At 53.7% G+C, this 27,834-nt stretch overlaps 1 protein-coding gene across 1 annotated transcript in view; it reads right to left on the bottom strand.

Moving 5' to 3' along the window:
- GSG1L (GSG1 like) overlaps positions 1-27,834 on the bottom strand; it is a 204,015-nt gene that overhangs the window by 39,911 nt on the left and 136,270 nt on the right. The window contains exon 4 of the mRNA XM_045849131.1: positions 2,951-3,062. Coding sequence (XP_045705087.1) covers positions 2,951-3,062 — 112 coding nt within the window. The remainder of the gene's footprint in view (positions 1-2,950; positions 3,063-27,834) is intronic.

Below are 27,834 nucleotides of genomic sequence, written 5' to 3'. Positions count from 1 at the left end.
CAAATGGGAATTCGCTGCCCCTTGGGAGGCCAGCCCTGAGGGAGCGGAGGGGCAAAGGCGGCAGACTCGGCTTCCGGGGAGAGGAGGCCACCGTGGCTGACACCGGCAAGCTTGGCTCTAGGCGTGGAGTGCCAGGGCAGAAAGAGATAGAGGCCTGTGGGAGGACGGGGTCCAGAATCCCTGGCCCGTGACCTAATCCTTCTGACACTCAGCTTCCACATACGACCACGGGCTGGTGGCCCGGGTCTCATTTCATGCCGCTGGCGGCACTGTTAGAAGAGCTGGTGTTGCCCGAGTGCCTGCACGTGTCTGACCGTGTGCCAAGCACACGTGGCCGGTCTCACTATTTCCCGTCACCTCCCAAAGTGGAGTGTGGAGGCTGGAAGCTCGGGCCCTGGAGCCGGACTGCCCCGGTTCAACTCCCAGCTCTGCCACTCCCGGCTGGGTTACCTGGACGCATTATGTGAGCTCTCTGCCTCAGTTACCCCCCACGAGGTGCCCGCCTCACCACACAGCTGTGATAAGGACAGGCCAGTGCTGAATACGTGTAAGAAATGAACACACATAGTCAACAATCAGAAATGCTTGTTTCCTTCCTTCTTCTACTCCTCTAGCTCTCAGGGCCACTACCTTCCAAGGTTGAGATCTCGGGAAGCACTGCTGGTGGGGAGAGAAGGGATGGGTAAAAGGGAGTCAGAGCCTTAGCTGGTTTCCCCACAACGGTTCTCCTTAAAGGGAACCAGGGATGGCGTTGATGGGCCAGAATCCCTTTAAGGCGCATGCCGTGAAGGGGCAGAGCTGTGCAGGAGGTGGAGAATGTGGAATGTGGCAGGAGTCCCCACTGGTCTGCTCTGGGGTCTTTCTTAGTCACAGCCCTTCCTGGCCCATTCTGACGACCTCTCCCCAAAGATGCTCCCTGACCACCAAGCCTCTCCCTCCGCTGCTTCCCTCCAGCACACTGTCCTCTTCCTCCCCTGCCGGGTGCCTTGACTGGATGCTTCCCTGAAACCCTCCCTGCCAGAGCTGAGACAGAGGCCCCTTCTCTGGGTTCCCACAGCCGCGTGTGGTGGCTCCTCGCCGCCACACACACGGCACGCCACGGAGCACGGTCCCAACCCCTCTGCCCCGTTGCAGCGCCGTCTAGACACCACTGTAACCCCTCCCCCCGTGTCTCTCTCTCTCTCTCTCTCTCTCTCTCTCTCTCACACACACACACACACACACACACACACACACACACACACACACGGAGAGCGGTCGGCCCCGAGCGAGTGCTCAGCAGCTGTGTTAACAGACTGAGCAGATAAATGGCCCGGACTACCGGCAGCAGACGGGTATTCCCCATGTAAGGGGCAGCTGTGGTCGTTGCCTTTCCAGCACACATTTCTTCTTCTGATAACAGCCCACTTGGCTCCCAACCAACCCCCCAGTTTTCCACCAGGGGACCTCCCCTCCTCCTCTCTCTGTCCCAGGGCTTGGGTGGGACCAATACCATGTGACTCGGGTCAGGTCAATTAGAGCAGTCCAGCCTCCTCAGGGTCTAACTCATTGGTTGAAGGATGGCCACGTGACTGAAGCTAAGCCAGTGAAAGCCATAACTGGGGTTTTGACTGGAAGTACTGGAAAGAAATGCCATCTCTGTGCTGGGGTTGCTACATTTGTGTGAGGCCCAGAGCTGAGAATGGCAGCCGTCTCTGCTCTCGCTTCGGGGAGAGCGCTTGTGCGTGAAACCGACACACAGGCACCGGAGACAGAAAACGGGGGAGCACGGCTGAGCTCCTGGCCAGCCGCCTGGACTCAGCTCGCCCAGCGTCCGTCCCCCACTCACCACCTGAGAGCCTTTCACTCATTCCTGGCTCCAGAGAGGCACCTGGCCAAGTCGAGCCAGTAAACTCAGGCCTCCCCCTCAGTCACGGTGACCAGTCAAGAGAGAGAAAGTGACCAAAGTCAGGCTCTTCAGAGGGAGGCTGGGGATTCCAGTTAACGCCAGGGAAACTGTAGCCCTGTCTCTGCCTGTATGTGCGGGAAGACGCAGCAGCCTTGGGGGGAAGCCTGAGTGGGGGCAGAGTTACGATGTGAGGGGCAATGGTCCGGTGACCACGGTTGAGGAGAACCCAGCCCTTATGACGTCAGCACCCCTGGGTCAAACATGCCCTGAAGTCCCTAGCGCAGCTGCACTTTCCACTTTCAGGAACCCGTGCACTTCCACGTGCTCAGACTAGTGTGTCTGGGCATTTTTCCTGTCACAACCCGTGCCCCCTAGCTGATACCCCTGGATTCTTCAGTTAAGTAAACAAATGCAGACCCTTGTTTACTTAAGTTGGGATTCTATCACTCATACGCACATACGCACAAGAGTCCTGCCTGAGTCTGCCCTTTGCACACCATGCTCTGCGGGCGACTCCTGTACCCCGTGTTCAGGGCCCCTCAGGGTGTCACCCTAACCCATCGGACCACCCAGCACCCTCCTCGGCTCGCCCACCTTTGGATCCTGCCAGCTTCCATCTCCACCCTCACAGCGGCAGAGAAGACAGGGGTTGGCAAACCTTCTCTATAAAGGGCCAGGCAGTAAATATTTTAGGCTCTGTGAGCTGCTCAGCCTCGGTCCCACTGCTCACCTCGGCCGCTGTAGCGTGAAAGCAGCCATAGACGATACATAAATAATGAGCGTGGCTGTGTCCTAATAAAACTTTATTTATGGACACTGAATTTGAATTTCACATATTTCACAGAATATTCTTCTTTGATTTATAACCTAGAATTAGAAAATGTAAAATTCATTCTTAGCCCAAGGGCTGATGAAAACAGGTGGTGGTCTGGGTTCGGACCACGCGAGATAGTTTGCCCACTCTGGGCTACCCCCGCCTTCCTCTGGCCCCCAGGGAGGCTAAGTCACTGCAGTCCCAGCCCACCTCGGGGAACTCATGTCTGAAGAACAAAAGCCACTCACCAGAAGGACCACCCGTAGTCCCAGGAGTGGGGCCTCCAGTCTTCAGGGCCGAGGCTCACGGTGACCTGGAACACCTGTGTGTACATCATGTGGGCCACCATGCCCAGGAGGCCTGTGGGGGCAGAGAAGGCATCAGGAGGCACGGCGGGGCTTTGTGCACCCCCACGGGCCTGTCGGTGCTGGGGAAGAGCTCGGACCCCCCGGGAAGAATGGTTGGCAGGACCAGAGCACAGGAAGCCAGAGGGAGGCTGTTTTCTGAGCCAGCCAAAGAGCTCGAGTCTGAGCAAGAGGGCAAAGGGCAGCCCTGGGAAAGTGTACACAGTGGAGGCAGAGTCAGCTCTGTGTCTGGATGGCTAGATTTTTCTGTTAAGAACCAGGCAAGTAACCGTTTTAGGCTCTGTGGGCCACTGGGTCCTGGTGCGACTGTCGCATCCACTTCTGCAGCACAGGGCAGCCGTGCGTGGCTCGTAGGCGCCAGCACAGGGCCGGGTGAGCCCGTGGGCCACTGTGTGCCGATACCCACATGGGAAGGTGGTTTGGGAGAGGGAGCCTAGAGAGCATTTTCCAGTCGTCAGGTCTTAACTCACGAGATGAGTGGATCAGGAAAGCAGCTTCCTGGATTGCAACCAGCACTACAGAAATAAGAATGGAACAGAATAGAAACACCTACCACCATCGAATGCAGCAGGAGTAAGTATTGTTTTGTGCATGAGTGCTGATTGCAATATGAACCATTTCTCTGCGGTTCATGGTCAAACATCTCTGAGCCCACTGGCAGGGAGAACTTCGCTCCCAAGGGGTCTGGGCGAGAGCCCTCCTCCTGCACATCTCACCCTGGAGCCCTGGCAGGCACTTCACCCCCTGAGCCTCACGCCCCCAACCCTGAGATGAGGGTTACAACAGCTAAGGGGGAGGGTGGATGAGATGGCAGCCTCAGCATCTGATGCCCACTGGACATGCCATCATAACAGTGACCACGGTCGTTACGAGCCTGGGACACTTCTCTGCTGCGACTGTGGCCTCTGGAACCCTCATGGGTACCTCAGTGTGTGGGTAACTGGTGTGGATTGAACTTGCAGATGGAGTGATAGCCTAGCTGGTGTGGCTCAGTGGACTGAGCGCTGGCCTGTGAACTAAAAGAGCCTCAGTTCAATTCCTGGTAGGGGCACATGCCTGGGTTTTGGGCCAGGTCCCTGGTTGGGGGCGAGTGAGAGGGGACAACTGATCAACATTTCTCTTGCACGCTGATGTTTCTCTCCCTCTCTTTCTCCCTCGCTTCCCCTCTCTTTGAAAATAAATAAATAAAATCTTTTAAAAAACAAAGATGGAGGGATAATAGTATTGATGAGGAGGGAAAGGTTAGGTGACCAAAGGAAGGAAACCAGTAACGCTTATGCGCCTACTGTGCGCCGAGCACTCTGCCAGGCTGGGACCTCCATCATTCTCCCCTTTACTCTTCATACCCACGCCTGCAAGCTCATGGCCCTGATCACCGAGCTCACTCCAGAGGCTCCAGCACACGACCCCAGGCCTGATGGAGACAGAGGACTCAAAAGCGACACAGAGGTGGCTGTCTGTGTCTCTGGGCCAGGGACAGCCTCTTGTGGATGCCTCCCACCGCTCTCTGACCTCAGGTGAGGGCTACTTTCTAGGGCTGTGAGGGGCACTTCAGTCAGGAAGGCCAGGCAGAGGGCGACCTCCAGAGCCCCGTAAAGGCTTAGCATCCCCCAGGCCGTCTCTGCCAGGCTCTCAGACGGCCAAGTCCCCATCCTGGGTGGGCTGGCAGGTGTGCCAGAAGCCTCTCTGGTCCCCTCTGCCCTGGCTCTGCTGGAGGGAGGAGACGAGGGTGTGAGCCACACGGACAGCTTATTTTTAGGTGCCTGGCACAATTTTTTGGTGAACTTGCCAACAAATATACCTTATTCTTTGGAACTTTTGCATGGGATCTTTGATAATGATGTCCCATGCTTTATTTACTGCATCAGTTGGTGGCCTTGAAGTTACTTCAGTTTCCTGCTCTACAGGCAGTGCTGCCCTGAGCACCTTCGACAGGTCTCGCGCTCGTCCTCACCGGTGCCCGGGACTGCAAACTCTGGTAACTTCGTCCACTGCGCGGGAAAGCAGGAGGCCTCGGCGTTGTGTCAAGTTCCGTATTTTCCTTACTATCAGTGAGCTTGGGCATTTTCACAGGCTTATTAATCATTTCTATTTTTTCTTCTGTAAATATGTGTGTCTGTATCCTTTGTCAACTTTCTTATTTTTTTAGTCTTTTTTATTATCAATGATAGGAGTGCTTTCTGCATCTTTCAGCCTTTTCCACAGTCCTGTCTGTTGCATGGACCATAAGCAGTTTTTGCTGCTTGTCTTTCCCCATGTACAGAACACCTCCTTTTAAACAATTAGCAGAGCTGATTTTTGGGAGCAGTTTTAAGCTCACAGAGACATTGAGCAGAAAGTGCAGAGAGCCCCCATCGCCCCCCCCCCCGCCGCCCCATGGGGAGTGCGGCACGTCTGTCACAGCTGGTGAGCCAGTGTTGGCACATTGTCGGTGCCTCAGTCCTCGGTGCGCACTACGGGTCCCTCTGTGTTGCACTTCCCACGGATTCTGACAAACGTGTAGTGGTGTGTAGAATAGCGTCACTGCCCTAAAACTCCCCTGTGCTCCGCCCGCCCCCACCAGACCCCTGGCCACCACCGATCTCCTCACTATCTCCAGCTTTTCCTTTTCCAGAGGCCACACAGTTGGACTCATTCATCTCAAAGCCTTCTCAGACGGGCTCCTTTCACCTAGGAGTGTGCATTCAGGTCTCCTCCATGCTTTTCGTGCCTTAAGAGCTCACTTCTTTTTACTGCTGAACAGCATTCTACTACTGGGAGGGACCTCGGGTACCTCATCCATCACCTATTGAAGGACAGTTTTGTCACTTCCAATTTTTGGTAATTATGAATAAAGCTGCTTTTGTCACACATTTTGATATTTGATACCATCAAACCTATCAGTCTTTTCTTTTTTGGTTTGCACTTCCTATGTCTATTTTAAGAAAACCAACACCATAAACAGACTCTCCTGTATTTTTCTAACACATATATACACGTTTGTTTATTTCCTCTGGAATTTATCTCAGTGACTGGCGTGAGGTAAAGATCTAACTTATTGTTCTTGAATGCACAGCTGATCACTTTGAACCCTTATAAAATAGACCAGTCTTCCCCCACTGATTCTAAGTGACACGTTCCTCCTACCCCAAGCCCCACACGTGCGCGGGTCCACAGGCCGCTCTCTGTCCCCGTGTCACTGAACAGTGTGTTCAGTCCGCAGAAAGTGCAGCAGAGTCTGCCTGGAAGGATGCGTCTCTCCTCCTCCCTGCCCAGGGCTCCCACCCTCTGCAGGTGCCGCCCGACCCAGGAGCTTCGCCCTGCGGTGGCCCCGACCCCTCCCTCAGCCACACAGATCCTCCTGAGGGCGGGGCCTCGCTCTCCAGACCTCAGCCGTTGCCCGTCTTTGGTCTCCTCCTCGCCCTGCCAGTCCAGAGGCTCCCTGAGCCCTCTGGCCCCTCAATTTCCTCGTCTACGAGCCACTGGCAGCTGCAGGGAGCACCCACCGAGGAAGGAAAACGTCCACGAGGATGACCACTCCTCACGGCGGGACAATGGGGACAGAGCGGTGTTTTAATACGAGAACTCTCAGCTGGACCCAGCAGCTAGCCCCGGCCTGTTTGGCAGAATAATTAATTTTCTGAATTGTTGGTTTAGAAAAGCATTGATTTCTCAACTGAATTCCATTTATTCCCAAATCTGAAAGGCCATGCTTTAAGAAAATTCAATAAATAAAAATTGCAACTGGTGAGACACTCGAGTTGCATTGTTAAGATTCTGCTTCAGACACCTGCCCCTCGCCCGCGTCTCTGGAGCGTGCTCGTTCGCCTGTTCATTCTGCCCAGTGAGGTCCCCAACCAGGGCCGCCTGCCGGACACACCCTCAGCAGAAGGTATGGTTTTCAACTCGTCTGAACTTGTAAAACATGACTTTCCGGTGACTTACGGAACCCCCTAAATTAGGGGGGACTGGATGAACGAGGCTTCCCTGCCGGCGAGGCTTCCCCGTGTGGGCCCACCCTGACAGCCACCGCCGTGCTCTCTCCTCCCGCGGTTTCCAGAACCTCCCCACTCCGGACGCCACGAATGGACTTGCCGGCCTGCAGGCTGAGGGGTGAGTGACTTGCACTTGTAGAACACTCAGAACAGGGCTTGACACGCACGTGTCCCACAGTGAGCGAACGAGTGCACGAGCGGGTGCGTGCCCGGGGCGCACTGTGCAGGCCTGCCAGGCTGGGTCTGCTCCGCTTTCCAGGGAGTCCCCGCTCCTGGCCCAGGGCCCGCACACCGTGGGCCTTCAGTGTATGCTCGTTCAATGACTAGGCGACTGCTGACTGCGAGGTGCTTGGGGTTGTCAGGCTGGCTGGTGTGCGGGGTCTGGGGTCTGGCGTATGGGGCTGAGTGAGGACAGGGCCGGGTCTGAAGACTTTGGAGAGCAAGCCGTGGAAGTGAGCGAATGTCAGAGTGACCGTTCGTTCACTTACTCACGCTCCAGACACCACTCCGGGGGGTTGGCGGGAGAGGCTGGAACGGGTACACAGGCACCCCCGCCCTCAAGGGTCTCAGCTGCCAGTGGGGAGACACAGACAACGAGCATTTAACCTCACAAGAAAATTTCAGGCAGGGAACAGTGCTGAGATCGATAACATGGGACAAAGCACCAGGGAGCTCCAGGGGCCGCTCCAGACCGGGTGGTCAGAAAGGGCCTTTCTGAGGAGGCGGCACTAAAGCAGAGGCTTGAACAGGGAGCTGGAGGCAGCGGCGTGGACGTCTGGGGAAGAGTGTGCCAGAGGAGCCTCCGAGGGCTCCTGTCAGGAGGAGGTAGCGGCCCATTAGGTCAAACCTGAAGGCGGAGAAACGACTGTTGGATTTGGCAACATGGAGGCCACTGGGGACAGACGCCTGCCTGGGACAGGCTGACAGGAAGAGGAGATGCAACAGCCACTATTACAGAAGAGGCTTCCAAGCGTGTTGCTGGTGGAAAGGCAGAAACAGGGGTCAGCGCCGAGAGGGCCTGGGCTTCGGGGAAGAACCCTGAAGAGGGGAGGCAGAGAACGCAGGCAGAGGCCCCGGGGAAGAGGGGTCAGAGGAAACTGTAGGAGCAAGGGAGAAAGGAGGCCAGGAGGGCGTGGGGGTTCCAGAAAGACAAAGGGGCTGGCTTTGACGGGAGCTGGAACCGCTCTCAAGGGAACAGGGAAAGGCAGTTTGCACTGCAGAGCGGGGGCTGGGGCAGCTCTGCTTCCCCGCTCCCCCGGGGAGGCTGGCCACCTGCCGGGAGCCAGACCTGGGTGTGGCCGGAGGGGTTGGAGGAGGGGGAGAAGGTGGGAAATAGTCTTTGCGGAGAGTGGGAAAGCACAGACAAACTGCAAACGTGCGTGCGGCCCTGGGGCAGTGCTGCACACGCGGGAGCCCTGTGCACTCGGATTAAAAGTGCGCCCAGGCACCATGGCGGTGGGGACCCGGTGGCGGGAAAGGAGTCAGCCTGGGGATGCACAGCCGGGCCTCCTGAGACTGAAGGTCACATGGGAGTGCCGACAACCTGGTGCCTCCCTGCGCAGGGGCTGGCTGGCGCCTGGCCCAGGGACCCCTTCTAAGAAAGACGCCGCTGTGGCGGGACGTGGAGCAAAGGCGCACTGCCAGATGCAGGACTCCTCTTGCATCTGGCCCGCCTCTCTTTCGCAGGGTTTGGCCGCATTATGCTAACACACGCTCCATTTAATTGAGATATCAGGGAGGCAGCTGATTAATTAATTTATAATAGAGTTTATTTTTAAACATGCTGTCTAAGCTGTTACTCAGAACACTCCGAGAGCACTCATGTCTAAACAAATGTTCTTCTGCACGTAGGCACGGTCTGGATTTGCCAGCGTCCCAGGCGCGTTGTGCCCAGGACACAAGACACGGGGGCGGGGGAGGGGGCGCACCGGTCAGGGCCTGGAGGAGGCTGAGCAGAGGAGAGGGGGCAGGACGGCAGCAAAGGGAGACAACCCCCGCTGGGGCGGAACGGGAGAGACACACACTGGGACTTCTGTGTGGCAGGCAGCCGCAAGGGGAGCCCAGGGGCTGTGGGAAGCCTAGCTGGGCCTCTGGGCCCGGCTCAGGTGGGAGGTCAGGAAGGCGCCTAGAGGAGGTGGCATCTGAAGTGAGAGCCGGAGGGTCAGAGGGAGCAGGAGGGTGACCTGGCTGTGGAACCAGCTTCCGTTGAGGCACAGGCAGAGCGGTTTGGCGGGGCTGTTGGGCAGGACACGTGGGTGGGAAGAGCTGCGGCTGGAGGGCCAAACAAGACGCTGCACAAGAAGTTCTGGGGCCTCCGCAGGGAGTTCGGGCTCTCCCTGAGGGCACTGGGCAGGAGCTGCATAATTGCAGGCGAGGGGACGAAGACCTCTGGCTGCAGGTGGAGAATGAGAAAGGTAGGAGCGAGGAGGCCGGGAGGGGCAGAGTGGAGGGTGCCGGGCCAAGGGTGCTGAGGTTAGGGGGCCGGCGGGCAGGTGGGGGGCACAGAACGCCCAGCGCTGCTGAGACGGGAAACGGACAGGAGCCCGTGGGCACTGGGAAGCCCTGAGTCAGGAGCAGGGAAGGGGGGGGCCTCAGTGGGACTGACCCAGTTAACATTGGCCCTGAAATCTCCTCCCACCGAAGGAAAACTTTGAGATCCTGAAGGCTGGCATTTCAGGACACCAATCAGCTGGGGCAGAAGGAAAAATGAACCCCTTTATCTAGGTGTATCTGAATCCCCTGATGTTTGCCCAGCAGAGACCAAAGGCTGGCCGTCCCCTGTGCCCTCCGGCCGAGGGAGGACCCCACGCGGCCAGGTCCGCCTGCACTTAAAACCATCCCCAAGAAGCTGAGCTGATGCCAGGTTTAAAGCTTGCCCAGATCTATTTTTAAAGAACAGGCTATTTTTAGACACTCTCCCGAGATCCCGCAGCCTCTCTGGGTAGCATATTTCAGGGTTTAAAAAGTCCCTCCTTACACATAACCTAAATCTTTCCAGCTCCAATTTAAGCTAATTTCTTGCTCTGCCCTCCGAGGACAAGGGGGTGAGCGGTTGGCATCTTCTCAAGAGGAACATTTCGGGAGCTCAGCAATTACTGAGTTGCCCCCCAACCCTGCCTTCCTGGCACCAGATTGTCCCAATTACTCCCCTTTCTCCAAAGGTCTCATTTTAGACCACTTGAGTCATTAGCATCACTCTTGTTTGGCTTCTGCTCGTTTCTCAGAGTGTCTTTTAAAGCAAAGTGGCCCAAATCGGAGGTGGTATTTAATGGCAGACCTTCCCACTTCAGGTGCAGGTCAACTCAGTCTCCCCCCACCGCCAGCCTCGGCTATTCCAGTCACCCCCATCCAGCCCAGAGGCAGTGGGTGGGCTCAGGCCCTCCCACCCCTGCCACCAAGGTGGGGTCTAGAATGTGTCAGGAGGCCAGGACGCAGCTCCTGGTGATCGGTGGGGTAGTCCAGGGCAACCAGTGGTGGAATAATTGTTGATATTAATAGGTATGCCCACCCTCAGCATTCCCTGTTCCCTGGAACCCTCCTGCATTTGGGTAACTAGATATGAGACCTTCACGGCCTCAGGGCACAGCTGTCAGGAAGACTGAGAAAACAAGAGCCCAAGTCCTCAGGGATTTCAGAAGCCTACCTACAGGTGCTCGATGAAAAGGTATAGAAGGACGTATGATCAAGCAGAGCTGGTTTCTCTCCCCCTCAACCTGGAAGCCAGGTGCAGCTGCCTGCACAGGGCCGTAGGTGTGAGGGGAGGAGGAGGAGAAGAAGGTGGGGTGTCAGGGCAGACTGAGTCCAGGTACGGAGACATCAGCAGAGCAGCCTCCAAGGGGCCCCCAGCATCCACCACAGGCCCCTTCTGGTGCATCCCAGAGGGGTGGAGTCAGCCCCACAAAGTCTCCTTGCCCTGCCCGAGCGGACAGCAGACCTCCTGGGAGCTGGGCTCATGGACACAGCGAGTGTGGCCTCTGTGCAGAAAGAGGACGTCCACTTCGGTCCTGTTCCTTGACTCCCATACGACTCTTCTCAGGACCAGGCCCACGTTGACAGCCTTGGATGTTCACAAACACCACAGATGAAGGTGGGCCCCCTCACTTCGAGGGTGATGGTGGGGAAAAGAGAGGAAAGCAAGCTGGTGGTCTCACCCAGCAGTGCAGGGCAGAGGGGAAAGGTCCCCTGGACATGAGCAACCCCCCCAAGTCGCAGGCCTGCCTCTCTCCCTCTGCCTTCTCCCACCTCTCTACCCCGGAAACTCACGCAGCATTGGCACGCCACCTCAACATTCTGCCCGTGCCTTGGACTTGGTCTGCCTCTGGGGGACCACCCTTGACCCTGGGCACGATCGGGCTCTGTCTGCCCTGTGGTGCCTTACCAGCAGGTCCCAGCCGCGCCCCCCACCTCCCGGCCTCTAGGTGCTGCTGCTGTGTGGAGATCCCTGAGCTTAGTGAGAGCGGGGCCCGGGGGGAGATGGGGGCAACAGACAGATTGCAGGGCAGGGGAGGCACCAGTGCCAACAGCTCTTTGAAGCCACAAGTACCAGCTCGGCTCTCCACGTCCCTCACTGGACACCAAGGCCCGAGGGTGAGAAGACCGTATCATTTATCATTCAAGCCAGGACACTTCTGAGAGTGAAAGGAGCACACTAAAAACCACCCCGGGCCCTGGCTGGCGTAGCTCAGTGGATTGAGCACTGGCTGTGAACCAAAGTGTCGCAGGTTCGATTCCCAGCCAGGGTACATGCTTGGGTTGCAGGCCATAACCTCCAGCAACCACACATTGATGTTTCTCTCTATCTCCCTCCCTTCCCTCTCTAAAAATAAATAAATAAAATCTTAAAACAAAACAAACAAACAAACAAAAAAACCCCACCCCGAACGACAAGAACACAGCCACTCAATAATGACGGCAGGCCAAATGAATGAGGGAATGAGCCCCAGTCTCTCCAGGGACCCCTTCCACGCTCCCCAGGGACTTTGACACCTGCTGTGGACTTAATGTGCACAGCAGCCCTGCCAGTGTGCCCAGTGCACACTAATGTGCCCAGTGCGCAGGTGAGAGGAGAGGGCAAGCGCCTGACACATGCTGGCGAACCCAGGAGCGGCATTCACCTCTTTTCTGCCCAACGTTCATCCATTCATTTGACAGGTAACTGCTGAGCTCTGCTGAGAGCCAACCACCACGCTACGGGCTGGAGAAGGAGCTGAACGAGGCCCATGTGGCCCTTGCCTGCTGGAAGCTTGTGCTCCAGTGGGGGAGACAGAAGCAAGGGCCAGAGAGTTAGAAAACAGGATCAGGGAAGGCACCCAAAGGGCAGGGCGTTTCAGCTGAGCCCGAAGGAGGAGAAGTCACCCACCAGGTCAGAGCTTCCCAGGTCTGGGGCACGCCCCTCTGGGAGCCCAAGCTTCACTTAGACTGGGGTTCTGAATGTCAGCACTGCTGATGCCTGTGGGGGCATCCTGCACATTGCAGGGCGGTTAGAAGCATGCCTGGCCACCACTGGTTAGATGCCAGGGACATCCACTTCCCCTCCCCAAGTCCTGAAAACCTAGGTGTCTTCAGACATCTACAAATGCCCCTGTGGTAGGGTGGGGGCTGAGAGGGCAAAACTGCCCCTGTTGAAATGCTCAGATGCCCCATAAATATTTTTACAATGGCAATGTTTTTATTTTTACAGCTCCCTTCTCTCTATTGCAAGTGACACTGGCATTTCAGTTCCGGTAGTGACCTGATGCTTCCTTTCTGAATAAATTTAAGTTCCAAAAAAATTGAGTGGTTTAGAGGAAAATGCTAATGCAGGTGATTGAAGTGTGGGAAATTCTGACTCAGGGAGGAGTGGAGGGCTGAGGTGCCCAGGGGCACAGAGGATGTGGCTGTCTCAGGGCAGGTACAAACAGGCTCTTAAAGTGCCCCACAATGTGTGTGACCTGCTTGGGAACCCCTCAGGGGGCACCATCTGCAAGATGGTGCCCCCTTTCCCTCTGAAGATTAAGGCCAGCTTTGTTCTGGCCAGGCCGTGTGGCCTTTCTCGGGTTGGGCACCGGCGGAAGAAATGGGCTAAACTTCTGGGGCCCCCGCGGCAGGAAAAGCAAGGATCTTTAATGACAGGGGCACCTCGCGCTATTGCCCTTCACCTTATGGTGCTTTGTGGATATTGCACTTTTTACAGATTAAAGGTTTCAAGCCTTTCAGCACCATTTTTCCAACAGGCTCAGATGATGGTTAGCATTTTTCAACAATAAATTTTTTTAATAAAGTATTTTAAAATTAGACTGTGTACATTGTTTTTAGACATAACACTAGTGTACACTTAATAAACCGAAGATGGTGTAAATACGACACTTACGCGCACTGGGGAACTGAAAAGGCGCCGGCTGACTCACTTCATCGTGACACCCGCGTTAGGGCGGCGGTATGGAGCCCAGCCCGGAATCCTCCGCACCGCGCCTGTGGGAGCGTGCTCTCTGCGTTACCAAATCAGTGGGGCAGGGGCAGCTCGCTGGACAGCCCCATCCCATCAGACCGTCCTGGGCATGTGCTCATGGGGGCGCCCAGACCCCTCCCTGTGGCTTTTTTCTCTGTTTCTGTGTTTCTCTTTCTGTTTCCATCTCTCGCTGCCTTTGACTCCTACGCTCCTCGTCTAGCCCCCCACCCCCCACCCCCAACGCCTTCTCCCAGGAACGGAGAGTTAAATGTGCCCAAGTTATAGGCACTGTATTCAGGTCTCAAGCAGTGGGCCCCCCATCACCTCCCATTCGGCCCACGAGGGACTTTGTCCTGAACAGAGAAACCCGAGATGGGCTCTGGCTGAGGCTTCAGGCCCCCAGCTTACCCCCTGCCAGCTCCCTCAGCTCAGAGCCCAGTCCTTCCTGTGCAGCCTTGAGAACATTCCTCCCACAGCTACCCTTCCAGCCCTCCCCTCGCATTAGTGGAAATGCAAATCCTACTCCTCTGGCCATTTAGGTTTTAAGTGCTCTGAGCTTCCACACTTCCCTGAAGCAATGCTGTGATACATCCAATTAGTTTCACTGCCCAGAAAGCTGCCTGCACGCTAGGAAAATGAGTGGCACCTTGCTGCAAAAGCTCCAGAGAGCAACACCTCCCCAGGGCGCTTCACAGTTTGTAAAGCACTTGACAATCCCACGTCTCAAGTCATCCTTGCCTTCTCCAGGAAGGCCAGGTTTGGTTACACACTATTTGATACATGAGTAAGTGAAGCTCAGAGAGGTAAAGCAATCCACCCAGGGCAACACAGCATGGAAAAAAGAGTGTGTTTAAGTCCAGGTCTGCCCAACTGCAAGTCCACATGTTTTACTATTCCATCATGCCTCTTCCACTCATTCACTCATTCACTCATTCACTCATTCAACACATACTTATTAAGCACTTACTATATGCCAGGCTCCCTTTGTGGTTCAGGAAATAAAGGAGCATATGAGACAGACAAGCTCCCTGCCCTCACAGAGATGATATTCTTATGAAAAAAGATAGAAAATAAAAAAAACAAATCCAAAATTCGGAGTTTAATGAACTCCATGAAGGAAAAGAGGGGGGTGAGGAAAAAAGTGATTGGGTAGTTAGTCTGGCCAAGGAGGTTGGGACAGTTCTTTCTGGGAGGTGGCATCTGAGCTGAGACCTGAAATTCTGTTTGCAAGAGGCTGGGGAGCAAAGGCGAGTGAGGGGCAGCTATAGGCAGGCCCAAGGGGCAGGCTGCACCTGAAGATGCCCCCAAGTTGGCTCTGCCTGCCCCGGCAAGGCTCGGCCGCGTGGACACAGGCTTGGCTGCCCTGCTCCTGTGCCAGGCCTCCCAGGGTGGGGAGGGTGGGTTTCAGCGTGGGCCTCCCTTCCTTACACCTGCTCTGGGAGTGGCCCTGTGCACCCCACCACCATAGCCCAAGCTGACAAAGGCCTTCCCCAACCAAACTGCCAAGTTCCCCTCCCAGCTCTGCTAGTCCCCTGAGGCCCTGTCACCCCACCTCCCCAACCCAGACTAGCATCTCTCCCACCCCATTTGCTTGCCGGGCCTCTTCCCCAGCCAGCAGCCCTCTCAGGTGCCAACACGGGAGGTAGGACAGTGTGAACCCAGGAGTCAGACAGCCAGGGTCCAAGTCCTGTCTCTAATACTTACTGACCCCGTGACCTGGGCAGTTCTGTTAAATGCTCTCATGCCTCAGTTTCCCCATCTAGTTATGATGACGAGCAATGAGTATGCAGAACAGCACCTGGAACATAGTCACTACTCTACATGTGTTGGGGCTGTGCCAGCCCCTATCCACACCCTGCCCCCTGACTCCAAGACTCCTGCCACAGTGCTCTGCCCACCAGGTCCGACCCCCTTGGAGGCTGGCACATCCTGGATGGAGCCTGTGCCATCCCACTCCTCTGGACCATGCCACCCCACTCCCAACACCCCCACCCACCTGCCGCTCTCAGCTCACTCTTTTCCCCCAGCAAACTGGGCGGGCCTGAGTCCCAGGTCAACATTAAAAATACACTTACTGCTGTCTCTGCTTGGCCATAACGTGTCCCTGCAAAGGGGATTCAAGAATAACATGTGTGTCTTCATGGAGAAGGATGGGGGAGAGCAAGCAATCAAGCTGGGAGGGAGCCTTGAGAGAATGCAGAGGGGGGTGCCCCAGGCACACTTGGGGGAGTAAGGAAGGCCTTGCAGGGTGACACATGGGCTGTATGGCGACTAGTATGAAGCTCCCATCATGGAATACTTGACTGTGCACACCAGCTAAGAAGTCTACATGCACCATCTCTTTGATTCTGAATGGGAGCTTGATGAGGGCGGAACTACTGTGAGGAACTATTATCTCTTTAACTGACAAGAAGACTGAGGCTCAGAGAGGTTAAGAATGTATGCGGAGATTCAGATGGTGTAGCTCCAGAGTGGGAACTCAGGTATTTCTCTGCTGTCCCTTGAAGGGCCAAGTTCTCTAGATAAGTGATACTATCACTGGCCTCCCATGAATCTGAACCTCAGGAGAAGAGGTACACCTAAGCATGATGATAAGAAAAATGAAAACTTGGCTTGGGGAGGAAAAAGGACAAGAGTCTCCAGAAGCGGCTTCAGGTTGTCAGGAATGGAACCCCAAAAAAGCCAAGATCAGGAGGATCAGGTCAAATGTGGGGTTTCTGGAAGACACTGGGTGGTGACCCAGATCTTGCTTGTCTTGTCACTGGTTGACTCTTCTGTGGTCTCCACCTCGTTGGAGCTCCCAGACCTTGCCAGAACTTTATAAAGTCTTGTGGGCAGTGCGTGGCTTGTCTTTATTCAGGGGGAGGAGATTGAAGATCCAGCAGCCCCTCATTCCAGGCTCCCAGATGCCCTGGCACACCTGTGCAGACATCACTAGTCTTCAAGTTCCAAACACTGGCCTGATACCTGTCCATCTTCTCTGTGCAGACAGCAACATTCACATGGCTATCTAGCCTGGAAGGACCACTGAGCTGGAGTCAGACACAGGGTCTGATGATCAATTCTGCAACTTCCCAGCTGTGTGTCCATGAACAAGTCACTTACCATCTCTGAGCCCCTGTTTTCTCATCTGAAATGTGGGGAGAATAAATACCTAGTCACATCCACTCATACAACCAATATTCCTTGAGCACCTGTTGTGTGCCAGATGTTTTCCTAAGTCTTGGGGACACAGTAGAAAGCAAGTCAGAGTTCCTGTCTTCATGGAGCTGCATTGAGGTGGGGGACATAGGCAATAAACATGTAATTCAAGGAGGAAACAGTGAGAAGACAAAAGGTGACTGGGGGAAGCTACTTCATATGTGATCATTAGGGAAGGTCTCTCTAAACTTCAAGCTGGACTTCAAGCTGGAACTCAAAAGATAAGGAGCCAGTCAGTCATGAAAAAGGCTAGGAAGGGTCCAGGGAAGACGGAACAGCAACTGTCAGGGCCCTGGGGTGGGGAGAAGGGACCAGTGTGTCTGGACCCTGGGGAGGGGCATGATGGGGCATGATGGGGCACACGGAGCAGGGAGGGACCAGCTTGGGGAGGGCATGGGGTTTTACTCAGAACACAGCAGAAAGCCACTGGGAGGTTTTAAGGAGAGGGAGGTGACCCTTCCCCCATTGATAGTCATACTATACATAGTCAAACTGTACACAGAGCATACTGTTGGATAGATTTTTGATGACTTTTATGTGGTCTCCTCCCCAGTGGGTCTCAGAGCCCCCAGGCCTCTCCAGGCCTTGTAATGTCAGGTGGGCAGCATGTAGCTTGGCTTTGCCAGGGTGGGGGGCCCACGGAGGGGCAGCAGCCTCTCCTTCCAGGCCATATGTTCTCTGTGCTCTGTCCTTGGGCAGATTCTGCCAGCCGGCCATCTTCCCAGAGACAAATGATGGGCAAATGCAAACTCGACTTGTCCCACGATAGCCATCAGGGAGTTTTCAAGCCCTGGGAAAAGCACACAGAAGATGCTGTTTGTGAGGAGAGTTTTCCCAGCAGGGACAACTGCCATCAAGGGGAAGTGTCCCCCAAGGGGCTCTTAGACTCCCCAGCCATCTGCAGCAGCCCAACAGCCACCTGGATGGAGGGGCTGGGTCGAGGAAAGACAGGAGCCTGGGGAGACAGCACAACCCTTCAGTGTGAAACAGCCAGGATGGGCCTGCAGGCCCAGGCAGGGACCGGGAAAGTCAAGGGCAAGGAGGAGCCTCAGAGGGGGCCAGCAGGAGGGTCAGCTTGTTGGAGGGGAAGTAGGCGATGGCTGTCAAAACCTAAAATGTACCTTCCTTTGACCCAGCAATTCCATCCCCAGGAATTTACCCTCAGACAAACTTGCACTTGTGGACAAAGATATATGGACAAAGGTATGCATGGCAGCAGAGGACTAAAACACCTTAGACATTCACCAACAGGGGCCAGTGGATTAAGTGATGCCAACAGGAATCTGTATCTCCATCTCCTGCCCCTGTTGCCCTCTCTCACTGCTCTGCAGCCACTCTGGCCTCCTGATGTCCTTTGAACACACCAGGCACGTCCATGCCTCCACACTTGCTGTCCCCCTGCCTGAGCCATCCCCCCCTTTAGACCTCCACGTGTCCCACTGCTCTCCTTCTGTGTCAGGCAGCTTCCAAGGTGGCCCGAACGATCCCTGCCTCTTGTATTTCACACTCTGGTGGGACCCCCTCCACTGGGGTGTGGCTTGCACTCGCTGACTACCAGAATATAGCAGATGTAATGGCATGCCACTTCTGACATTAGGGTTTAGAGGGACTGCGCTGCCATTTGGGCTCTCCCCTTTCTTGGATTGCCTACACTGGAAGAAGCAAGCTCATGTAGTGAGCATTTTGGGGAGAAGCTGCCTGGCAGGGCAAGGACCTGGGGCTCCCAGTCCAACAGCTAGGAAGCAGGTCCCTGAGCCCTAGTCAGGCATTGAGGTGACTACGCCCTAGGCCACAGCTTGACTGCAATCTCATGAGAGCCTTGGAGCCAGATCTCTGACCACAGAAACTGTGAGACAGCGTATATTTGCTGTTTTAAGCTGCTACGGTTTGGGGGGTAATTTGTCACCCAGCAATAAGTAACTCAGCTTCTTTCAGGTTTCTGTTCAAATATCCCCTTACCTAATGACCTTCTATAACCATATAGGAGACCCCTCCCCATGTTTATAGCACTTGTCACCATCTGATACATCATTTGTATATTTACCTATTAAATATCTTCTCCTACTAGCACGCCAGCCCCTAGGAGGTAGAAATGGTGTCTGTTTTGTTTATTGTTGTGTCTCCAGTGCTTTGAAGAGTGCCTGGCATATAATAAGTGCTCAGTAAATATTGACTAAGCTAATAATAAGTGAATGAAAAAGAATTAGGTAGATTAAAATATGCTGGCCAAGAATAACCTCCAGGAAATATTAAGTGAAAAAAGCAAGGCACAGAAAAGTGAGTGTGCCATGCTACCATATATTTTTAAAATATTTAGAATGATTCTGGGAAGACAGACAAGGAACTGGTAACAGTGGTGGAGGAAGGTCTCACAGAGGAGAAGTTACCTGACCTGGGGCTTGAAGAGACAGCAGGGGAAAAGGACCGGTGTGCTGGGCAAGAGGGACAGCATGGGTCTCCTTTGGGGACCGAAATGGCACCAGCCTAGGCACCGTTTTGTGAGCTAGCCCAGCCCAGCGCCCCACACAGGGATTCTGGCCAGACTCAGCTCTAATCCAGCAACCACCCGAGACCCCTGCTTCTTCCCTGCCCCCTGCTCCATTCCAGGTCCCCCAGGCGCCCAACCCTTTGTCTTCCTGCTTCTGGTCTAGGCCTTGGAGTGTGTTTTCCTGAACTGGATTCATCGAGACAGAATCATCCACAGGCCCCTTTGGCTTCATACCTTCTCAGTCACCCTGGGAAGTGTCCTCCGCCCCAGCACCACCTGGGTGTGTTTTTGCTATTCTGGCGCTCCACAAGCCTTCCAGTCCCTGGGGGGCTCAGACACTGCCACATGGTGGGGAGTGGAGGTGGAAGTGGCCGCACTGGCTGAGCGTGAATGCTGGGCTTGGATGTGCCTAGCTCCAGTTCTCTGTCCCTAGCTCCACCCTGTCTCTGATCTGCTTGTGCTCTGATCACAGGAGGTAAATGCAAAATGCACTTTCATAGTCTTTCTTTTTCTCTCTCTCTGTCTCTCTATTCCTCTCCCCTGTTTTTCTCTGTATAGCTGTCCCTCCCTCTTCGTCTGTCTCTCTGTCTGTGTGTATCTCTATGATTCTCTGTCTTACACACATACACATTCTTTGCATTCAGTGTCTAGTCTGGTCTGTGCCATCTGCACTCCCCCCACAACTACACATGTAGTCATTGTAATACTAAATCACTACTACCATGAAATCCCCGAGCTGCCATGATATTACTGATTCTGTTACAGTCATCATCCTGTGAGCCAACCACATGCCAGACACCAGTCTAACACTTCATACACACTCACTCCTTAAATGCTTGCTGCCCCCTATATGATAGGAATGACTATTATCCTATTTTAGGAAAGAGGCACCTAGGCTCAGGGAAGACAGAGAACTTGCTCAAAGGCACAGAGCTGGTGGCAAGGCCAGGACTCGTCCCTAGGTGGCCTGCCCTGCCCTCTCCCCCTTCAATGTGGCTTCTCACCTTCACTTTTCCAGACCGGTAATGGATCATTTGTTAGGGAATCTTCAGCCTCCACCCCAAGAATGAGCTCAGGCTGATGAATATAGCTCAGATCCAGCCTCACATCATTCTCTAACAGTGCCCACCCTGGCAAGAGGCAAGGAGACAGCTGACTGTTTGAGGGGCAGGAAAATTTCAGTGTCTCCCCCACGCACCTCCCGTCACACAGAGACACCCCCTTGAGTTACTGTGAGGCAGGTTTCTGACTCACTCCTCTCGTCAACAAGCATTTACAGAGGCCAACTCTGAGCCATGTACTAGGGACACAAGAGGGACCAGTCAGACCCAACCCTTCCCAGACAGGAGAGTGCTTGCACATTGGTGATGAGGTAGGAACCCCTGGGAGCCGACGGCGCGCCTGGCTCTCACCGAGGTCAGTCGCAGACAGTGCAGGCCCCATGCCAGGGGTCCCACAGAATCGTCTTCCTCACATTTAGTGGACAGCTCCAGTCTCTCCATGAAGCCCTTGTCCATCACATGTAAGAGAGTCCAGAGTGCAGCCTGCTCCCCTACCATAGGCCTTTGGCCTCAGTTTCCCTGCCTAGTTCCCTACCAAACCTGCTCCACTGGGCTGGATCCTATGCCTGTACAGCTCCCAGCAGGCTGGAGTCCTGGCCACCAGACAGAGGGGAGGACAGCTCGGTCCTCCTGAGGATCTGTCTCAAGCTACCTGGCCAAACTAGTTGGTTTCCACCTAAGGCCATGTGCCCAGGCCCTGCCACTACCTGGCCATGCCCCTCAGAGTTCAACCTTCCATGGGAAGGTGCCTGGGCCTCCTTGTGTTTCCCCAGAGACCAGGCCCTGAGCCCCCGGCATCCCTTTCTACACCCACTCCTCTAAGGCTGTTAAAACCAGTAGAACCAGGCAGTTCCAGGACCATGGGTTTTACTTCTAATTTTTTATAAAGCTTATTAAAATTCTTGCCTCCTCCTGTCTCCAAAAGCTCAATTTCCACTAGCCCTGTGCCTGGGGGCAGGCTCATTTGCATGAAAGGCCCCACGGCCTGCACATTCCCCGAGTCCTAGCTTCCAAGAGCATCCAAAGGATGTGGCAGAGTGGTAATCGCTAGCCTCCGTCCGTAAGCCAAGGACAGGACGCAGCCTGCCTACCCAGCCCCACCTGCTGGACACACACTGGCTGCCCCCCTGCTAACGGGTCCTGCTCTATGTCTAGAATCTCTAGGCCCCTCTGCGGGCCCCTGACTTCTAACACTTCAACTCGTTTACTCAAGTAACGTTATGAGTGTCCTCTCTCTGCAAAGCGTTGGCCCAGCCCCTGGGGTACAGCTGTGGCTGTGTGGCATGGCCCTGCCCCCAAGGCTAGTGAGGACAGTAACACAAACAGTGAAGTCACGTCAATGACAACGATCGCCAAAATACAAATATAGACAGCCAGCCACGACCCAAAACCGGCAGCCCACAGGCTGAATCCAACCTGCAGATGTTGGCTAGTGCTGTATAAAATGATGACTCTTCTTGGCTAACATTTAAAAATCTGGAGGATTTCCACTAAAATATGGAAAGCTCGGCTCCTTCTGATTTTCATCAGAAACGCTGGCAACAGGGGTCGCACTCCCCTTGGGCGCCCTCAGCTGGAGCTGACGGGAGCTGGGCCTCACAGGCACCACATCCATGTCTCCCGCCTCGGCCTCGGCCCCTCCTGCAGCAAACTCACTCGCTCACTCACTCACACTTCCTTCCAGGTCACTGAAAGCATTTACCTGTCTGACTCCTGAAAAGGACCTGGGGGAGAGAAAAGGTCAGTTTCACCTGGGCTTGAGCAAAGCCTTGGGAGGGGGGATGAGCTTTGAGCTGGGCCTGGAAAGACCTGTGCACATGCCGAGGGGAGGCAGGAGGAGGTGGGGATGAGGAGAGGGGCAGCCCAGGCACCAGGCAAAGGCAGGGAGGAGTTAAACCGCCAGTTCTGGGCCTCTCAGCCCTGCTGGTTTGGCGGTACCTGCTCGGATGGGGCACCTGACTCAGTACTGTCCCAGTTCTGCTTCTGATCTCTTGGGACGTGCCATGGTCAGGTGATAACAAGGCTACAGGTGACTGCAGACCACAAGGTGTAGGGGATAGAAAAAGGGGAGACTTACAGTTAACTCTCACTGGAATTTAAAAAACTTCTTATCCTGAAATAATTATAGATTTACAGGAGGTTGTCAAGAATGTGCCAGAAAGTCTCGTGCACCTCCCCTGACGCTGACACTTGCACAATGCCAATGGTCCCACGTGCAGTGTCAAGGCCAAGACATTGACCTTGGCAAGATCCACAGAGTTGATGGAGAGTTCACCAGTCATGCTTGTACCCACAAGTGTGTGTGTGCCCAGATCTGCAGCCCCAGTCCCGGCACGAGCACGGTGCATCTGTGCTCCGGGCACAGTGCATCTTGTGCTCCGGGAAAGCTGCTTCAACCACACGGAACAGCTAAGCATGGCGGCAAAGACCACATCCACAAGTCAGTCAGAAAGGAGGGAGATTCCAGCTCCCGGGTCCCCGGGGCCGTGGCGCACCTCACTCCAAGGCAGGCTCTACATAAAAATGCTCAACCTCAAAGGCCACTGTCACCCAAGCATATGCAAAAAAAATCTATCTCTTTGTGTAGAAAGTACAGATGCACATAATGCACACATGCAGATATAGAGTCTGTCTGTGTGTGGAGTTAAAATCTCATGATGGGGGGAGCACTTAGGAAAAACAAAGTTTAAAAAGTAGAGCGATAATGTAAAAGGTCGAAAAACTATCTGGGCAGCACATCTTGGTCCTCTGCCTGTGAGTCAGTGGGAGGAGGCTGCTCGACTGGCAGAGGGACTGAGCAGGACCTTCTGAAGAGGCACCCTGACCATCTGGTGCCCCAGTCTGGAGCCACCACTGGCTCCCTACTGCCTCCAGGGGAAGTCCGAGCTGCCCAGCATGGCTCCTCTCAGCACCCCCAGCCCCCCACTTCATGCCACAGCTGCAGGAACCATGGGCTCACCTGCACTCTCCACACCCTCTCTGCCTCCCTGCCTTCGCACCTCCTGTTCCTTCTGCTCAAAATGCCTGTCCCCCATCTTTTTCCACATCTTTGTTCAAAGAACAGTCACCTTGCCACCTCTGTGAGGGCTCTTTCCACCTTTCCAGCTGCTCCAGGTGCTTGCAGTGCTGTCAGGCTTCTGTGGCAGCCTTTAACACATCCTACTGTCTCTGAGCTTTGTCCTAGATGTTTCTCCAGTTAAACTGAGTTTCCTGGGGAGGGGCTGCGGTTTACTCATCTGCAGCATCCAGCAAGCATCTCAAGTCAGCATGTCTCAGGGCTGACCTGCTATCTCCTGAAACACTCCACCTGCCTGTCTGCCCACCTGAGGAGGGAGACTCCATCCTGCCAGTGGCTCAGGCCACAAAGCCAAGAATTTGCTGTGCCTCCTCAGTGTGCCTCTCCTCCTCCCTGGACCACACACTCCAGGAGAACAGGGGTGCTGCGGGCTTTGGTCACCGTGTGTCTCCCAGGTCTAGAGCAGGAGCTGACGAAGTATGGCCCACAGCCAATGTGGCCAGCAGACTGTTATTGTAAATAAAGGGTTTCCCATGCCCCCAGTTTTATTAAGATATAATTAACAGAGACTTCTGGCCAACATGGAAGCATAGGTAGACACACTGTGCCTCCTCACACAACCAAAATAAGGACAACAACAATTTAGAAACAAAACAACAACCAGAACTGACAGAAAATTGAACCGTATGGAAGTCCGACAACCAAGGAGTTAAAATAGACACATTCATCCACACTGGTAAGAGGGGCGGAGTCGGGCGACCGAGATGAGAGGGATCTCAGCAAAAAAGCAGTGGCACTGGGCCCACAAGGCAGCAGCTGACAAGCCCCAGGCATGCAAATCGGCAGCAGGAGGACCCTGGACACAGGGTGTCAACAGGCAGACCCAGCGAGATGGTGATTGTGAAGCAAGGCACAGCTCGCAAGGCGGCTGGCTGACCAGGCAGTCCCACATTCGCATGCAGATAAACCAGGTGAAACTGGGGAGCGAGACAGACCACGCAACCCAGGGTCCCAGCGCGGGAAAATAAAGCCTCAAAACACCGATTGAAAACACCTATGCAGGTTGAGGTGTCAGGAGAGACTCCCAGCTTCACAGGAGAGTTTGTTGGAGAGACCCACAGGGTCCTAGAATGTACATAAGTTCACCCACTGGGAATCAGCGCCAGAAAGGCCCAGTTTGCTTGGGGGAAGCGGCTGAAGGGACTGAAATCCAGCAGGGAGCAGAGCAAGCGCCATTGTTCCCTCTCAGACCCTGCCCCCACATACAGCGTCACAACCCAGCCACTGGGTTGCCCCTCCCTGGTGAACACCTAAGGCTCCATCCCTCATATGTAACAGGTGCAACAAGACAAAAAAAAAATAGCCCAAATGGAAGAACAGGTCAAAGCTCAGAACAAATACAACTAAGCGACAAAGAGATAGCCAACTTATTAGATGCACAGTTCAAAGCACTGGTGATCAGGATGCTCACAGAATTGGTTGAATTTGGTCGCAAATTAGATGAAAAAATGAAGACTATGCTAAGTGAAATGAAGGAAAATGCACAGGGAACCAATAGTGATGGGAAGGAAACTGGAACTCAAATCAATGGAGTGGACCAGAAGGAAGAAAGAAACAACCAAACAGAAAAGAATGAAGAAACAAGAATTCTAAAAAATGAGGAGAGACTTAGGAACCTCCAGGACATCTTTAAACGTTCCGACATCTGAATTATAGGGGTACCAGAAGGGGAAGAGGAAGAGCAAGAAATTGAAAAGTTATTTGAACAAATAATAAAGGAGAACTTCCCTAATCTGGCATAGGAAATAGACTTCCAGGAAGTCCAGGAAGCTCAGAGAGTCCCACAGAAGTTGGACCCAAGGAGGAACACATCAAGGCACATCATAATTACATTAGCCAAGATTAAAATGAAGGAGAGAATCCCAGAACCAGCAAGAGATAAGGAGACAGTAACCTACAAAGGAGTTCCCATAAGACTGTCAGCTAATTTCTCAAAAGAGACCTTGCAGACAAGAAGGGGCTGGAAAGAAGTATTCCAAGTCATGAAAGTCAAGGACCTACATCCAAGGTTGCTCTATGCAACAAAGCTTTCATTTAGAATGGAAGGGCAGATAAAGTGCTTCTCAGATAAGGTCAAGTTAAAGGAGTTCATCATCACCAAGCCCTTATTATATGAAATGTTAAAGGGACATATCTAAGAAAAAGAAGATTAAAAAAAGTACAGTAAAATGACAACAAACTCACAATTATTAACAACCACACCTAAAACAAAAAACCCAAAGAAACTAAGCGAACAACTAGAACAGGAACAGAACCACAGAAATGGAGATCACCTGGAGGATTAGCAACAGGGGAGTGGGAGGAGGAGAGAGGGGGAAAAGGTACAGAGAATAAGTAGCATAGGTGGTAGAAAATAGACAGGGGGAGGGTAAGAATAGTATGGGAAATGTAGAAGCTAAAGAACTTATGACACATGGACATGAACTGAAGGGGGGGAATGTGGGTGGGAGAGCATGTGCAGTGTGGAGGGGAGTTAAGGGGGGTGATGGGACAACTGTAATAGCATAATTGATAAAATACATTAAAAAGATATAATTAACATATAACCTTATATTAGTCTTAGGTGATTAATGATTTGATATTCACACCTGTTGCAAAATGATCCCCAGTATAAGTTTAGTTAACATTCATCACCTCACGGTTGTATGTTTTTCTTTTGATGAGAACATTTAAGACCTACTCTTGTAGCAACTTTCAAATACATAATCAAGTGTTACTAACTATACTCAGCATGCGGTACATGACATCCCCAGGACTTATTTATCCTGTAACTGGAAGTTTGTACCTTCTGACAACCTTTACCCCTCCCACTCAACCCCCATCCCCTCGCCTCTGGCTACGACCGGTCTATTCTCTGTATCTGTGAGTCTGGCTGGGTGTTTTCTTAGATTCCACATATAAGTGAGATAGATCACAGAGCGCTTGTATAATGCCCTAAAGGTCCATCCATGTTGTCACAAATGGCAAAATTTCCTTCTGTTTTATGGCTGAACAGTATTCCATTGTGTGCATGTACCACATTTTCTTTATCCATTCATCTGTCAATGGACGCTTAAGTTGTTTCCATGTTTTGCTATAGCAAATAATGTTGCAATGAACATAGGAATGTAGATGTCTCTTCAAGATAGTAATTTCACTTCCTTCAGATGAAGGCACAGAAGCAGAACTGCTGGATCACATGGTAGTTCTATTTTTGATTTTTTTGAGGACCCACCGTACTTTAAGTTCCACAGGAACATGCCCACGCCCATCATTGGCATATTGGTTACGGCTGCTTTCAACAAAAGAGTTGGATGATTGTGACAGAGACCTCATGGCCTGCAAAACCCAAAACATTTATTTACTGCCTGGCCCTCTTACAGAAGATGATTGCTGACCCCTGCTCTAGGACTCAGTACATCAGCTGATGAATGAATGAACCCACAATGGGCATTCCTGTTCTCAGAACCTACCGTTGTAATTTATTAAGGACACAAACACACACAGATGTATTCCAGACTTCATCCAACGGCAGAGGATCCACAAGGGCCTAGGAGCTGGAGAGGAGGTTAACCATAGGAGTGACTTTGATTCTGGGTCTGGGACACAGCGTGGGTTCAGTAAGCGCTGGTGTCTTCGCTACTGTCGTGCTGCTGCAGAGGAAGGTGATGAGCAGACCCGGCAGGATGAAGGGAGACACATGCGTAGGAAGGGAGGAGGGAGGGAGGGGGGAGGGAAGAAGGGGGACTATGAAGAAGGTGAGCTGCAGGTCCTTGGCATCTCCGCACTTCTCACCCTGTTCTTCCATGGCAGGGGCTCCCCTGCCCGCATCCCCCCTGCAGGTTTCATTCAGTGCCGATGCCAGACTTTCTCAAAGTCTCTGTCAGCCCCAGGGTGAAATGAGCACTTCCACCTGCCACGCCAAACAGTCTGAAACCAGCCTGGCCTCCACTCCCTGCTGCCCATCCGCGACACTCACAAGGAAAACAAAGCCCAGGTGAAAGTTGCCAACTCAAAGTCAAAAAGTACTTTCAAAAGAAAAGGCCTTTGGTCCCAGCAAGTGGAGAGGAGCTGAGGAGACATGAAGCGAGTGCCAGGCACAGGAGAAGGGGGTAACATGAAGGACCGACAGAGGAGAGGGCTGGTGTGGGGCAAGACATGGCTTCTTCAGAAAAACTAGAGGTGGGTTCATGAAATAACACATGTGTAAAGCGCCCATAAACAGGGTGAACAGACAGCTCATCACCTGACCCAGGGTGCTTCGAGAGTGAAGGGGGCACTGTTAACAAGGACCCTGGGACCGTCCCAGACAAACCAGGCTGCACAGTCACCTACCCTTAGACGTGGAGCCCTGCACCCGGTCCCCACACGGCAGCGCCGCCGCTCTCCCCGGAGCCCAGCCCTGGTTAACAAGCAAGCACCACGTGTCCACTCGCTCCACTGGCCCTTCACACAGCTGATTTCATTTCATTGCTCTAACACATCTTTGCACTGCTTTTCCAGATGGGGACACAGGGACACAGAATAGACGTAACTTGCCAGGTCAGTTTAAATGCGGCCC

Source organism: Phyllostomus hastatus, unplaced genomic scaffold, assembly GCF_019186645.2.
Source record: "Phyllostomus hastatus isolate PE091 unplaced genomic scaffold, TTU_PhHast_1.1 phas_contig_64, whole genome shotgun sequence".
Taxonomy (NCBI): Eukaryota; Metazoa; Chordata; class Mammalia; order Chiroptera; family Phyllostomidae; genus Phyllostomus; species Phyllostomus hastatus.
The sequence above is the reverse complement of the archived record's forward strand: the minus strand, read 5'-3'. Positions and strand labels throughout refer to the sequence as shown.